The following is a 14,924-nucleotide window of genomic DNA, read 5'->3' on the forward strand; positions in this document are numbered from 1 at the left end:
TTCAAACCCTGGTAATCTAGCCATCTGTCAGAGAGCAGGAGGACTGCACCGGGCTGCCTCAGGACGCCAACACACTCCCTCCTCACTAGACTAATTAGGGAGAGCAGGAGAGAGAGTCTAAAGACACACACTGCTGTTTCTTCCCCAGAGCCTGCAGTGTAGCCCCAGGGTTTAAAACACACCTTTTTACCTACCCACAGTTTAGAGAAAAGGAAGTTTGGTAGCTAAAATGGAGGAGACGTACCTGCTGAACTATCCAGGGGTCAAGAAGAAGATTCTGGCCGGAGGGAAGGGCCCAATGCCCCACTTTGCACCGGGGACCAAGGTAAGACATAACACCCTCGGACATGACCGTGTGCGTCTGTGATTGCATCCTATTTCTTATATAGGGCAGTACCTTTGACCAGGGCCTGTGTAGGGCTGTGGTTCAAAAGTAGTCTCCTATATAGGTAACAGGTTTCCATTTCAGAAACCGCTGAACTCTAGATATGCCTAGGGTTTAATGTGTGGAGGAAATGATGCAATGTATAATTAGCGTTGTGTAGCAATTAATACTTTACAGAGCGATGTGCATTTTCAGAGTATCTCTCTGCCCACCTCGATTAGAATAATTAATGCGAGGGAGTAAAATATTCTGTATCTGGGTGTAACACACCGCGAACATTGGGTCAACACAATTGCTACACGGCGTATTGGCATCTGTGGGGATTGAACAGTCACGGATCAGTGTGTTCATGCATAGGCTTTGTGGTGCTGATGACGTCTCCTAACCACACACACACACACACACACACACACACACACACACACACACACACACACACATCACCTGATCATGTCCAGTCATAAGGCCCCAGGTCTGGAGTCCAACGATGACTAACATTTTCCTGGACAATGACATGAATATCTGGCCCATTCAACAGCTGTGTTCTGTGTTGCTCCCATTCTGTCGCAAGCCTCAAACAAATGACTCCAGTTAAAAGAGAGCAAAAGAAGGTTAGGGCCATACCATACCCAACACACACAGAGTGGAGCAGAGGGTCAGCCAGAGTCCAGACACCCCCCAACACACACGAACACACTCCATATGACACTATGTATGTGTAGGTGCAAGTGCGTACGTGTGTGTGTGTGTGTTGACAATGGAAAGCTCTGGAACATATGACCACAGTTAATCCCCACTCTTTCTATATCCGTCCCTTCCCTCCTCTCCATCCAAGCTGGTGTTCCACTTCCAGACGCTGTTAGACAACTTTGAGCGCACGGTGATTGACGACAGTCGTAAAGCCAAAGCCAAGGTGCCAATGGAGATCTTTGTGGGGAAGATGTTCAAGATGGAGGTGTGGGAGACGCTGCTGACCTCCATGAGGATCGGAGAGGTGTCCGAGTTCTGGTGCGATGCCGTTGTGAGTCCAGGGACCAATTAAACACACACACACACACACACACACACACACACACACACACACACACAATAGACACACACAGACGTCTCCACCTCCCGATGCAAAACAGAAGCGAGAGTCAGGAGATCCAGGGACCCCAAATTGTCTGGTAATTAGTGTTCACTGGGGTGGCGGGGGAAGCTTTGCTCTCCTCACACTTCTGCAGATGAACCTACATCTGGTGGCCTCCTACGTACACAATTAAAAACTAAAACAGAGAAATCTTTTTGTCTGCAACAATTTCTCTATTTCTCCTTCTGGGAAAAGCAAAGAATAGCAAACATTTGCAAGTCAAATGGTGCTTGTGATTCGTTAGTTTAGGGCCTCTAGTTCAGCAACCGGCAGGGGTGAGGTGAAAAAGTACTTCGGAGTCTATTTTAGTCACATCGATATTGTGCGCGTTTGTTTCTCAAATGGACTCCATTTGTGTCACAACGGAGTTGTTGTTTGTGTGTGTGCGTGTGTTTGTGCAGCCTAGTCTCAGACTAGACATAACATAATAAACGTAAATCCAGGACACTCAAATTAGTATGATACTGTATGTTACGTTTGGTATGGTTACGTAAGATAGAAGGCTACCTAAAGCAAAAACGAAAGAAGGGTGGTTGGTCGGGGTGGAGGGGTGGGCGTATAACACGAACATTTAGCAACCCAAAGGTTGTGTGTTTGAATCATCACAGACAACTTCAGCGTTTTTGCAACTACCTAGCATGTTAGCTAACCCTTCCCCTAACCTTAACCCTTTTAACTAACCCCTCCCCTAACCTTAACCCATTAACCTAACTCCTAACCTAACCCTTAGAGCAGGGCTCCTCAACCCTGTTCCCGGAGAGCTGCCGTCCTGTACGTTTCGCTCCAACCCTAATCTAGCACAGCTGATTCTAATAATTAGAACAAATTGGAATTCGTGACATATCATCCGTTTTGCAAATTCGTAACATATCATACAAGATGGATGATGGACATCCACAAATGAACACATACCATACAGAATGAAATGTAACATCATACTAGAGTGTCTCGGATTTACATACAGAATAATATGAAATTGCTCTGAGGCCACGTTGGTTTGTCCCTCTGACTCTATTTGAGTCATAGTGGTGTCTTTTTCCCATCTCAGCACACAGGCTTGTACCCTATCGTGTCCAAAGGGATGAGGCTGATTGCCCAGGGCAAGGACCCCCTAGAGGGCCAGAGGCACACGTGTGGCATGGGGAACATGTTCCACTACAACACTACTGGCTGGCCTGAGCTGGATGAACTGATGAGGACACCTCAGGCACTGATCTTCATCATGGAGCTCATTCAGGTAACAAGCTGTTACACTATCGTCATCATTTTAGTTATTAACCCTTCCCTGACCTGGTAAGTTGACAGTGACATTTACATTAAAGACCTGGGGAGGAGTTGCAGGAAGAGGAGAAGGGTTAAATGTGTTACACACGACACACATGTTAAGTTAGCACAGAGGGAATACACATGCACCAGTGGTTATACACTTACTCCATTAGAAGTACACACCCCTCAGTTTATGAAAACATCTCCCAATGTGAACAGCAACACACCTCTGTCACTCACACACACATCTGTCCAAACAAACACATCTCGGCGCCCATAAACAAACCTCCAGACAATCCTTTCCACCCGTTACATTACAAGCCGACTCCAAACACAGCCTTCTCTCTCTCTCTGTCTCCAACAAACAACAGCTCATCCTACCTCAACCACTCAATTCCCAAACGAAACGGTTTATGTAACCAGCCGCTAACCACCGGGGGGACTAGCGGAGTTAAAGGCAACACATTCAATCCTCAGCCAAGTGGAGGTGGGTTGTGTTCAGTTGGCACCAAACAGAAGAAAACAGGGAGGGACTAACAGGTCTTGTCCAGTTTCCGTTGCAGAAGATTTTGTTGCCGTGTGTCTGAATGAACCAGACCCTGGATGACTTTTTACATTTGTTCTGCCTGTCGCCCCTGATCTCCCCAGGTGGGAGACCCCTTCTCGTACAAGCGGGAGTCGTGGATAATGGACAAGGATGAGAAGATGAAGGAAGTGCCCTCGCTCCACCTGCAGGGCAATGCGCTGGTCCGACAGGGGCACTTCAGAGAGGCTGCCAAGAAGTACCAGGAAGCTGTGGTGCTACTCCGGATTGTACTGTCCAAGGTGAGAGGAGGGAGGGAAAGGGAGTAAGGAGACGAGTAAGGATATGGTCGGGATGGAGGGAGAGAAAATAACAGGAGAGAAGGTTATGACGAGTGAAAGAAAGGGGGCATGGAGGGAGGGATTGGAAAAGATAAGTGTAGGGAGCGAAGGGGGATGTGATGGGAAGGAAATGAAGGGAGAAGGAGGGAGAGCATCCATGACATACAACGTGAGGAGGGAGGGAGGGGTAATGTCAACATGCTAAAGAAACGGGTCACAGACACTCATTTCCCACCTGTAGGAGATGCCAGGTGATGAGGACTACATAGCCGTGGACAGGCTCATCACCCCCCTAGTGTTGAACTACTGCCAGTGCATGTTGGAGCTGGAGGAGTACTATGAGGTTCTGGAGCATACCAGTGACCTGATACACAAACACAAAGGTAACACACACACACATGCAGGCACAAATACAAACAAACAATCATGCAATCCCGGGTTTTGTATCCAAAAAGGACGTATTGAGCGAATCTTTTTTTTAATGGGAGTCATTAGTTGGAGTTGGAGCATGATGGACAACAGTGATGATTGTCCCAAAAAATGTAAAATAATACTTGTCTGTCTTTTTACGTTTACTGCCTATATTCTTTGTATAGCCCTTTTTGCGTGTACAAGCCAGCTGTTTCTTCAGCAACATTACTGACACCTTCACTTCCTGTCCTGAAGTCTGATTTGGTGTGCACTGCAGTTGACATACGTTTCTGCTTGATTCAGGGATTAGTGCTGTGCTGCCTTCTATGTGTGTCTCCACAATCCTTAAGGAGTCCCCATTCTGACATGTACGTAGCTCAGTGCCCTATGACTGGACCCTGAGACACTGTCCATAGGCTGTTTTTGTCTTCACTCTCTGTTCTGTTCCTCTGCTTCAACTTATAGCGATGGCTGCCTTATATGAGCGAGAGAGAGACTGACTTCCTCTCATCTCATTCGATGAGGGCATCTCCTCTCCTGTCTGTCCTTTCCTCTGCTCTCCTGTCGGTCCTTCTCTCCTCTTTATTTTTATTTAACCTTTATTTAACTAGGCAAGTCAGTTAGGAACACATTCTTATTTACAATGACGGCCTACCCCGGCCAAACCCGGATGATGCTGGGCCAATTGTGCGCCGCTCTATGGGACTCCCAATTACGGCCGGATGTGATTTAGCCTGGATTCGAACCAGGGACCGCTTTGACGCCTCTTGCACTGAGATGCAGTGCCTTAGACCACGGCACCCCTCGCCACCCTCTCCTATTCTACACTCTCTTCTCCCCTCCTTTTCCCCTTCTCACTCTCTCCAGAGCCTCTTTACTCTTGTCATTGTTATCTTGTCGTCTCTATCACTTCCAACCTGGCATTCAACCTTTCATTAGCATCTCCTCCATCCCTCCTTCCTTCCACCTGGGAGACATCTTCTTTCTGAGAGGGACTCTGAGTCGGTGAAGGTTCTCCGTGGCGCACCGGCTCGGTTATTCCCAGAGGCTATGAAGAAATCAATTTAAATGTTGGCAGAATGAAAGATTTTGAGGGGAGTGGGGATGAAATGGAGAGGAAATGAGAAGAGGAGAGGAAAGCCATCAATGGGGATCTAAACCAGTCACTGCAGCCCACTCATCTCCGCTCCTCAGAGAAACAGGATTAGGTGGTGTGCGTGTTCTGAGACAGGGAGCCTGAGTCAGGGGGCCTCTCGTTTTTCTATTGAAATATTATTCTCACTCACTCACTCACTCACTCACTCACTCACTCACTCACTCACCACTCACTCATTCACCCTAAGCGGGTATCTTTTCTCTCTATGCCGTGTTCTCCGCTGATAAGAAAATACAGTGATTGGAGATGTCATTTTCAAGCATGCACAGCCCTAGATGAGTAAAAATGGAAATCTTAGCTACTGTGTATTGGTTAGTGTCAGTACACTAGCGCATCCAGTCTAATGAAGCCTTACTTTCAAAGATGGTAGTGAATATTGATGAATATCGCTCTCTCGCTCTCGCTGTGTCTCTGTTTCTCCACCCACCCTCCCTCCCTCCCTCCCTCCCTCCCTCCCACAGACTGTGTCAAGGCATACTACAAGAGGGCCAAGGCCCATGCTGCAGTGTGGAACGAGAAGGAGGCCAAGAGAGACTTCAACATGGTGGCCCACCTGGACATCACTCTGGCCCCTCTGGTGCACAAAGAGCTGAGGTTCCTCGCTGATAGACTGAAGGAGAAATACTGGGAGGAGAAGGAGAAATACTGGAACTGCCTGGAGCAAGAGGAAAAAGAGGGGAAGAAAGAGGAAGAGGAGAAGGAAGATGAAGAGGGCGAGAAAGAGAAGGATGGTGAGAGCACAGTGACCAAGGTGAAAGATAAGGAGAAAAGCAAAGATAACTCAGCCTCTTCCAAAGAGGAAGTGAAAGATGTCAAGGATGACAAGCAGAATGAGACAGGGTGGAAAAAGGCTATAGAGAAGGATGGAACAACCATTACTGCTACAGTGAAGGATAAGGCTAAAGTGAAGGATAGAACTGCCAATCAGGCTACAATGAAGGATGAAACAGCCAATAAGAGGACAGAGAGCACCCCGGAAACCCAGCCAGAGACCAATCAGAGTGCTCATATAGAGGGGATGGACTGGCAGCAGAAATTACGACACATCATGTTCCTGGAAAAGGAGGGTAACTTCCTGCTTACAGAACAGAAATACAGCGAGGCCACAACAAAGTTCAAGGAGGCTCTGGAGTACGTGGACTTCATTCAAAACAAGGTTAGTGTCCATTAATTGGCAGCTTCATTCAATGGTGTGTTATTTTGTTCAGTTGTCAGTTCATTCAATGGTGTTTTCTTTCAATAGTGTGTTCATTTCAATAGTGGAATGTTCATTCATTCATGGGTGTGTTCATTCGGTATTAGGTCTTCATTCAGTGTGAAACAACCAATTAATCTAGCGGTCACAGCTGTTGAATGTCAGAGATACTGATAATACAGAGATAAAATAATTATTTATTGGATTGACAGGCTGGAAATAAAACGTTATGAAATAGCTAAGAATGACAATAAAGGAAGGCAATAGGACATTTGTTGGGTAATGTTTGTTTTGGATAATCTTTTGAACATACAACTGCCAACTTTGGAATGTTGGAGTTTGTTGGTCATTGTTTGAGCAGTGTGCAAGCGCCTCAAGAAGACTCCTCTATGATACCTGTTACATAAGAGCCATTGGTTCTCGGCCTCTCACAGGCTCTATGCATTTTGCATTGTTGCCACTCCAGTGAAGAGAGAAGAGCAAGGCTATAGGGTTGAAGGTACACTGGCAGAATAGAACAGGAACACGAAGAGGAGAGCTAAAAATAACAGAGCGAGACCCTTGGAGATCTTAGAGTGACAGCGCTCACCCAAGCATCTCTTTCTCTAACTCCTACTCTGTCATTCCCCTCTATCCCACTTTCCTCCATGTATCTCTCTTCGTCTCTTCCTATTCCTCTCTCTCCCCTCCATCTACTGCTCTCTTCCCCCCTTCCTCTCTTTCTCCCCCTCTCCTTCTCCCTTCCCCGATCTCTCCCTTCCTGTCCCTTTCTCCACTCCCTCTGGCTATCCCCCCTCTCTTTCTCCCTCCATCTCCATGTGCAGGAGGTGTGCTATAAAGACAGGAGGGAGGACTGGGACTCTCTGGAGAAGGTCCGTGTGCCGATCACTCTCAACCTCAGCCAGTGTCTGCTGGAGCTCAGGGACTACCAGGAAGTGGTGGCGCTCAACACCAAGCTGCTCAAGAAACACAGAGGTACTTTCTCACACACACTACCTTTCTTTTTCTCTGTCTGCCTTTCTCTTCCTTTGTCTCTGTCTCTTCGTATCTTTCCTCTCCCCACCTCTCTCTCGGTCTTCCTCTCTCTTCTCCCTGGACCAGTCTCCTCGTTGTCTTTTTTTCTTCTCATTCACTTCCCCCTCACCCCCTTTATACATTTTTATCCCACTCTATCTCTCTTCCCTACATCTCTTATTCTCATGGTTGAGAAGCAGCTGCCATTGCTCTCGAGAACCCAAGGCATTCTGCTTTATCCCAAGGGTTCTCAGAGCACCGCTTACAGGTGGGACCATGTAAACTACAATCAAGACACTCTGTTTTAAAGTTTAGAAACGTCAATAATCATTGCATGCGAAACGGCCTTCGAAACATATGGAACTTATCTTTCATATCAGTGAGAAAGAATCTTTCAAATAAAAAAGATACACTTACCCCAGCTAGCACATTTGATTCCTTGGAAGCTGTGGGAAAATATGTTTTTGGTTTCACATTGGTTGTGGGAACGAAGCCATACGTTTCCTGACCCGTAAAACGGAACGTTTTTTAAACGTTCTGAGATCAGAAGTGAATATTTCACCTGTTCTGGGAATGTTTATTTGTAGGTTGCAGGGAGATTCTGATAACATTTTCTCTGGTTCCTTGAAAGTTTTCCAGGGAGGTTTTTATTAACGCTCTGAGAACAGAAATGATTGGTTATTTGGAGGTTTTTGAATAAGTTCCTTAACATTTTCACTGAATGTTTCAATAAGACTTTTAATAACACTGCTAGCTTATTTTGGGTTAACTTTTTTGAACTCCATGCACCGATGGGCATTATTCATGGGAAAACACATATTTTTTTTTATTGTAACACAGCATCAGTGAGATTCAAACCTATACTCTTCTGCTCTCTATCCATGGACTTAGTCCACTGCCCCACCAGGATGGCGCTAAAATGCCATGCTTTTTTATGCATACAAAGCTGTTCATTTTCATCTATTCAAATAGACCACATTTCAAAGGAATCAAGCACTCATTAAGATCAGGTGTGGCCAACTAGTGGGCACACCTGAACATACTTAACAAGATAGAGGATGGAGAGTTTTGTTGAAGCTGAGAACGGAATGTGTATGTTTTTAAATAACATTCTTATAACGTTCTCTGAACGTTACAACTATTTTCTTTTGGTTTTTATGGAACGTTTTAACGTTCTCGGAACAATGAAAACATGACTTTAAATAGAAGCATGAGGAAACCTATAAGAAACGTGATGCTGAAATTCCCACAGAAAAACGTTTCTTAACATTCTGGAACAATTTGAGAACATGACTTTAAATAGAACCACGAGGAAACATTATGCTGAAGTACTGAAATTCCCACAAGAACGTTGTTTCTTAATGATCTCGGAACTATTTACGAACATTCCCAGTGTCAAACCAGTTGGAGAACATTTCTGGAACATTATCAAAATTGAAATGAAATGTAACCATGTTTGAACTTTTAGGAAATATTCTGTTAAAGTAATGAAATACCAAGAAAATAACTATCCTGCACCATTCCCAGAACGTTGTGGGAAGGTTGTATGCAAAGTAACCATAGGACAACCACGCTCTCAGTTGGAGAGCTCTAAGGTTCTCAGAACATTATGTGCTAGCTGGGCTCTGTTTTGGAGTTGAATGCTCGACATCTGTAGTACAAATGCTTGTCCTTATGCGGACCTCGCCCTTGTGTTGCTCACCGACTTGATTTTTCAATCTTTCGCTCTCCCTTTTTTTTCTGGAAGTTTCAAAACCCACTTGCATCATTCTCCATTATTGTGGTTCTTCATGGGTACTGTGCTCTTAACACAACAGTCAGGAGTGAAATTCGTTGTTTTCTTTTTACCTGAATTATTTATCGCAGAGTAGATGTGATATGCTACTGATCATAGCCTTCTCCTTAACTCTCTCTTTTCTCTCACTCCCTTTGTATTTTTCATGTTCTCTCCATTTCTCTCTTACCCACTTTTTTGGTCTATTCCTATCACTCACTGTCTAACTGCACATCTTTTACTGTCTCTGTCTCCCTCTCCCTGTCTCTTCTAATCTCCCTCTCTCTAATTCATTTCTCTCTTTTCTTCTCCCTGCTTCTTCTCCTCTCTCAATGTCCCTCCTTACTTCTTTCTATGTCTCTCCTCCATCTCTTTCCCTCTACAAATATATTCCTCTACTGTACCCTGTTTCTCTCCCTTCTCTACCTCCCTCCCTCCCTCTTTTTATCTATCTGTAGATAACTTCAAGGCAGTGTACCAGCGGGCCAGAGCCCACTCGGCTCTGTGCAACGAGGAGGAGGCCAGGAATGACTTCCAGAAGGTGGAGCGTCTGGAGCCCAGGTTGAAGCCCATCGTCAATCAGGAGATGAAGAGGCTGGGCGAGAACCTCCGGAACAAGCACATCCTCGACAAGAAGAACTACTGGGAAGCTACAGAGGAAAAGTGGGGCCTCGAGGGCACCAAGGCCAAGACCAAAGCCAGGAAAGTAAAGAAGACAGTGAAGTTTCAAGAGGAGAAAAAAGTAGAGGGGAGCGTTCAGAAAGAAGGGGAAGCAGGGAAGACTGTAAAAGAGGGAGGTAGTGATGGAGTGAGAGAGGAGAAGAAGCCAGAGGGAAAAGGAGAGGAGGGGAGTGCGAAGAGTGCGGAGAAAGCAGCCATTGCTGAGAAAGGGGGAGGTAGTGGGGGAGTGGAGAAGGATAGTGGGAAAAGAAGAGAGAGTGTAGAGGTAGAGAGAGATGGACAGGCGGGGGTAGTTAATAGAGCAGGAGATAAAGAGACAGATATGGCACAGACCAATGAAGGCAAAGATAATGTAGCTACAGAGAGATCAGGGAAGGATAAGGCTGTGAAAAAGGGCAAATGTCACTTAACTGCCGCACAGGAAGTAACCAAGGGAAGCACAGGGAACAAAGGCACCAATGAGAGTACAAGAAGCAAAGCCATTCAATCCGAATCGACCAATAGGAGTCCATTAGCCACCGCTGACCTCCCTAACCCACAGGCCACAGAGGTACTTTCAGATGTAGCCGAGGAGAGAGTCAGGTTAGACACACAGATCAACAGACCCAACAAAGGAGAGGCAGAGGAAAGCAAAATGAATGACGGGAGTAAATCAGAGGGAAAGCGTTCTGACGAACAGCCGTGTCCATCGGAGGGGGCGAGCCACACCAAATCTGGGGTCTCGACTCGAAATCCGTCTTTCAAGTCCAAGCGTAAACACAAGAAAAAGAAATGAAGGATACTCTGGCATTGATATGATCATTAAGTATCATGTGATGATTCTCATAATTCAATTCAGGATCATCGCTTGAGGCGTACACACACACACAACACAAGCAGACGTTCTGTGTAACAAATACAAATTTTATTTCTCCTTTTGTACACAAAGAGTAGAAAGCAGCCAGTAACCCACTCGTTATTAAAAAGGCATTTCTTTCACAAACGTTTTATACAGATTAAAAACCGACCGGGAGGACAGCAATAGGGAGGAATGTTAGTACAGTACATAAACAATGAAATAAATGGCATTGACGCATTAGTCAAACAAATCATCACGTAATGAGGCGTGGTAATGTTAATTAAAAAAAAATTGACTTCAGATCGACATTAAAATAGAGACGATGAGTGTTTTTTTTTTTTTGCGGCAGCGAGGCATCTGCCTGTGTCTTAGCACAGGCTAGTGTATGTTGTCATAGCTCTGATTCCCGTAAGAGTTCAGGCGATTCATGGCCCTGCCGTGTTACAGAGCGCCAAACAACCCTCGCTGTGTCTCGTACACAATGCCAGAGTGCACGGGACTCAAACATGGAAGGTCTCGCAGCTTACATGTTGGGGAAAAATGAGCGCGCTCGTTAACGGGTTGACCCCACCATATATAGCAGGGGGCACCACCCCCGTTGGCCATGTTCTCTAAACTGTCTCTGCCTCGCTCTGTCTCCAGAGAAGAGTGCTTCTCTTCAATCCCACTGAAGATGGTGGGACTGGTTCCCCAGCGTGCGGTCGCGCCACGGGGAGTTACTGGTTCTGTTTTTTTTTAGAACATTAGATGCCTCAGATGGATAATCACATGACTACAGAGAGACGTGGTGTGGGCAGTATAACTCATTGTTAACACTCCCTCAGAGAAAAAAAAAGCCTTTTGATGAGTTAGTCTTCAGAGGACCACTACAAAGAGAGTATTGGCTTCTGGGAGTTTGAGTAAGAAGGGTACAGTGAAGAGCTACAGCTCTGCTGCATTACAAACAGACCATAGGAATATACAGTGGCAAGAAAAAGTATGTGAACCCTTTGGAAATACCTGGATTTCTGCATAAATTGGTCATAAAATTTGATCTGATCTTCATCTAGGTCACAACAATAGACAAACACAGTCTGCTTAAACTAACACACAAACAATAATGTCTTTACTGAACACAGTGTAAACATTCACAGTGCAGGGTGGAAAACGTATGTCACGTTTCGATGGCAGGAAAAGGGGTGAAGTCAAGCGCAGGAGACGGAGGTCCGTTGAACAAAACATTTAATAATCCATAAACAAAATGCCGCAACAAGGCAGGGTGCAGAGTCCCAATATGGCAGGAGAACAGCTCCAAAATCCAAAATTGACGGGGCGCAGCCCGGCAACCCTAAAACCTAAATAGTACGCGGCGTAGTCTAATACATATATATATCCTGGCCACAACGTAAAACATTACAAGCAACAATCCCCAAACAAAACAGACAAACTAAATCCCCCCCCAATTACAAACGACCGCCGAGCACCGCCCGACCGGAGAGAGGCGCCACCTTCTGTGGACGTTGTGACAACGTATGTGAATCTTTGGCTTTAATAACTGGTTGACCCTCCTTCGGCAGCAATAACCTCAACCAAACGTTTTCTGTAGTTGCGGATTAGACCTGCACAACGGTCAGGAGGGATTTTGGACCATTCCTCTTTACAAAACTGCAAAAGTTCAGCAATATTCTTGGGATGTCTGGTGTGAACTGCTCTCTTGAGGTCATGCCGCAGCATCTCAATTGGGTTGAGGTCAGGACTCTGACTGGGCCACTCCAGAATGCGTATTTTCTTCTGTTGAAGCTTTTCTGTTGTTGGTTTACTTCTGTGTTTTGGGTCGTTGTCCTGTTGCATCACCCGCTTAAATCGGCGGACAGATAGCCTAACATTCTCCTGCAAATTGTCCTGATAAACTTTGGAATTCATTTTTCTGTCGATGATAGTAAGCTGTCAAGGTCCTGAGGCAGCAAAGCAGCCCCACACCATGATACTCCCTCCACCATACTCTTCAGTGGGGATGAGGTTTTGATGTTGGTGTGCTGTGCCTTTTTTTCTCCAAACAGTGTTGTGTGTTCCTTCCAAACAACTCAACTGTAGCTTCATCTGTCCACAGAATATTTTGCCAGTAGTGCTGTGGAACATCCAGGTGCACTTTTGCAAACATCAAACGTGCAGCAATGTTTTTTTAACAGCAGTGGCTTCTTCCGTGGTGTCCTCCCATGAACACCATTCTTGTTTAGTGTTTTACGAATTGTAGACTCGTCAACAGAGATGTTAGCATGTTCCAGAGATTTCTGTAAGTCTTTGGCTGACACTCTAGGATTCTTCTTAACCTCATTGAAGTTAAGAAGAACTAGACTACCTGGGGCGGCAGGTAGCCTAGTGGTTAGAGCGTTGGGCCAGTAACCGAAGGTTGCTAGAACGAATCCCTGAGCTGACGAGGTAAAAATCTGTCGTTCTGCCCCTGAACAAGGTAGTTAACCCACTGTTCCTAGGCCATCATTGTAAATAAGAATTTGTTCTTAACTGACTTGCCTTGTTAAATAAAGGTACAATTTTAAAAAATGGAGCATTCTGCGCCGTGCTCTTGCAGTCATCTTTGCAGGACGACCATTCCTAGGAAGAGTAGCAACAGTGCTTTCTCAATTTATAGACAATTTGTCTTACCGTGGACTGATGAACATCAAGGCTTTTAGAGATATTTTCGTATCCCTTTCCAGCTTTGTGCAAGTCAACAATTCTTAATCTTAAGTCTTCTAAGATCTCTTTTGTTCGAGGCATGGTTCACATCAGGCAATGCTTCTTGTGAATAGCAAACTCAAATTTTGTGAGTGTTTTTTTAAAGGGCAAGGCAGCTCTAATCAACATCTCCGTCTCATTGATTTGACTCCAGGTTAGCTGACTCCTGACTCCAATTAGCTTTTGCAGAAGTCATTAGCCTTGGGGTTCAAATACATATTCCAACCCACACTGTGAATGTTTAAATGATGTATTCAATATAGACAAGAAAAATACAATAATTTGTGTGTTATTAGTTTAAGCACACTACGTTTGGGGCAGCAGGTAGCCTAGTCATTAGAGCTTTGGGCCAGTAACCAAAAGGTTGCTAGATCGAATCCCTGAGCTGACAAGGTAAAAATCTGTCGTTCTGCCCCTGAACAAGGCAGTTAACCCACTGTACCTAGGCCGTCATTGTAAAATAAGAATTTGTTCTTAATTGACTTGTCTACTTAAATAAAATATAACGTTTGTCTATTGTTGCGACTTAGATGAAGATCAGATCAAATTTGATGACCAATTGATGTGGAAATCTAGGTAATTCCAAAGGGTTCACATACTTTTTCTTGCCACTGTATATACAGTTGAAGTCGGAAGTTTAAATACACCTTAGCAAAATGCATTTAAACTTAGTTTTTCACAATTCCTGACATTTAATCCAAGTAAAATTCCCTGTCTTAGGTCAGTTAGGATCACCACTTTATTTTAGGATTGTGAAATGTCAGACTAATAGTAGAGAGAATGATTTATTTCAGCTTTATTTCTTTCATCACATTCCCAGTGGGTCAGAAGTTTACATACACTCAATTTGTATTTGGTAGCGTTGCCTTTAAATTGTTTAACTTGGGTCAAACGTTTTGGGTAGCCTTCCACAAGCTTCCCACAATAAGTTGGGTGAATTTTGGCCCATTCCTCCTGACAGAGCTGGTGTAACTGAGTCAGGTTTGTAGGCCTCCTTGCTCGCACACGCTTTTTCAGTTCTGCCCACAAATTTTCTATAGGATTGAGGTCAGGGCTTTGTGATGGCCACTCCAATGCCTTGACTTCGTTGTCCTTAAGCCATTTTGCCACAACTTTGGAAGTATGCTTGGGGTCATTGTCCATTTGGAAGACCCATTTGCGACCAAGCTTTAACTTCCTGACTGATGTCTTGAGATGTTGCTTCAATATATCCACATACTTTTCATACCTCATGATTCCATCTATTTTGTGAAGTGCACCAGCCCTCCTGCAGCAAAGCACCCCCACAACATGATGCTGCCACCCCCGTGCTTCACAGTTTGGATGGTGTTCTTCAGCTTACAAGCATCCCCCTTTTTCCTCCAAACATAACGATGGTCATTATGGCCAAACAGTTCTATTTTTGTTTCATCAGACCAGAGGACATTTCTCCAAAAAGTACGATCTTTGTCCCCATGTGCAGTTGCAAACCGTAGTCTGGCGTTTTTATGGCT

At 45.0% G+C, this 14,924-nt stretch overlaps 1 protein-coding gene across 1 annotated transcript; it reads left to right on the top strand.

The window, feature by feature from the left end:
* The first annotated feature begins 46 nt into the window (after window positions 1-46).
* On the top strand, window positions 47-12,365 carry LOC106604752 (DNA ligase 1). The gene is made up of 8 exons (XM_014199745.2): window positions 47-325; window positions 1,221-1,406; window positions 2,566-2,754; window positions 3,432-3,608; window positions 3,889-4,030; window positions 5,676-6,370; window positions 7,234-7,384; window positions 9,656-12,365. Exons 1-8 carry the CDS (start codon window positions 230-232, stop codon window positions 10,651-10,653), a joined length of 2,634 nt encoding a protein of 877 aa, XP_014055220.2. The 5' UTR covers window positions 47-229; the 3' UTR covers window positions 10,654-12,365.
* Window positions 12,366-14,924: the final 2,559 nt, after the last annotated feature.

This window comes from Salmo salar, chromosome ssa05 (genome assembly GCF_905237065.1).
Source record: "Salmo salar chromosome ssa05, Ssal_v3.1, whole genome shotgun sequence".
In the NCBI taxonomy this organism is placed as follows: Eukaryota; Metazoa; Chordata; class Actinopteri; order Salmoniformes; family Salmonidae; genus Salmo; species Salmo salar.

Bases quoted from the DNA above. Each gene is read 5' to 3' on its own strand.
- LOC106604752 (XM_014199745.2), top strand. From the start codon at position 230: ATGGAGGAGACGTACCTGCTGAACTATCCAGGGGTCAAGAAGAAGATT. The intron at 4,031-5,675 runs GTAACACACACA...TCCCTCCCACAG, and splicing joins CCTGATACACAAACACAAAG to ACTGTGTCAAGGCATACTAC. The intron at 6,371-7,233 runs GTTAGTGTCCAT...CTCCATGTGCAG, and splicing joins TGGACTTCATTCAAAACAAG to GAGGTGTGCTATAAAGACAG.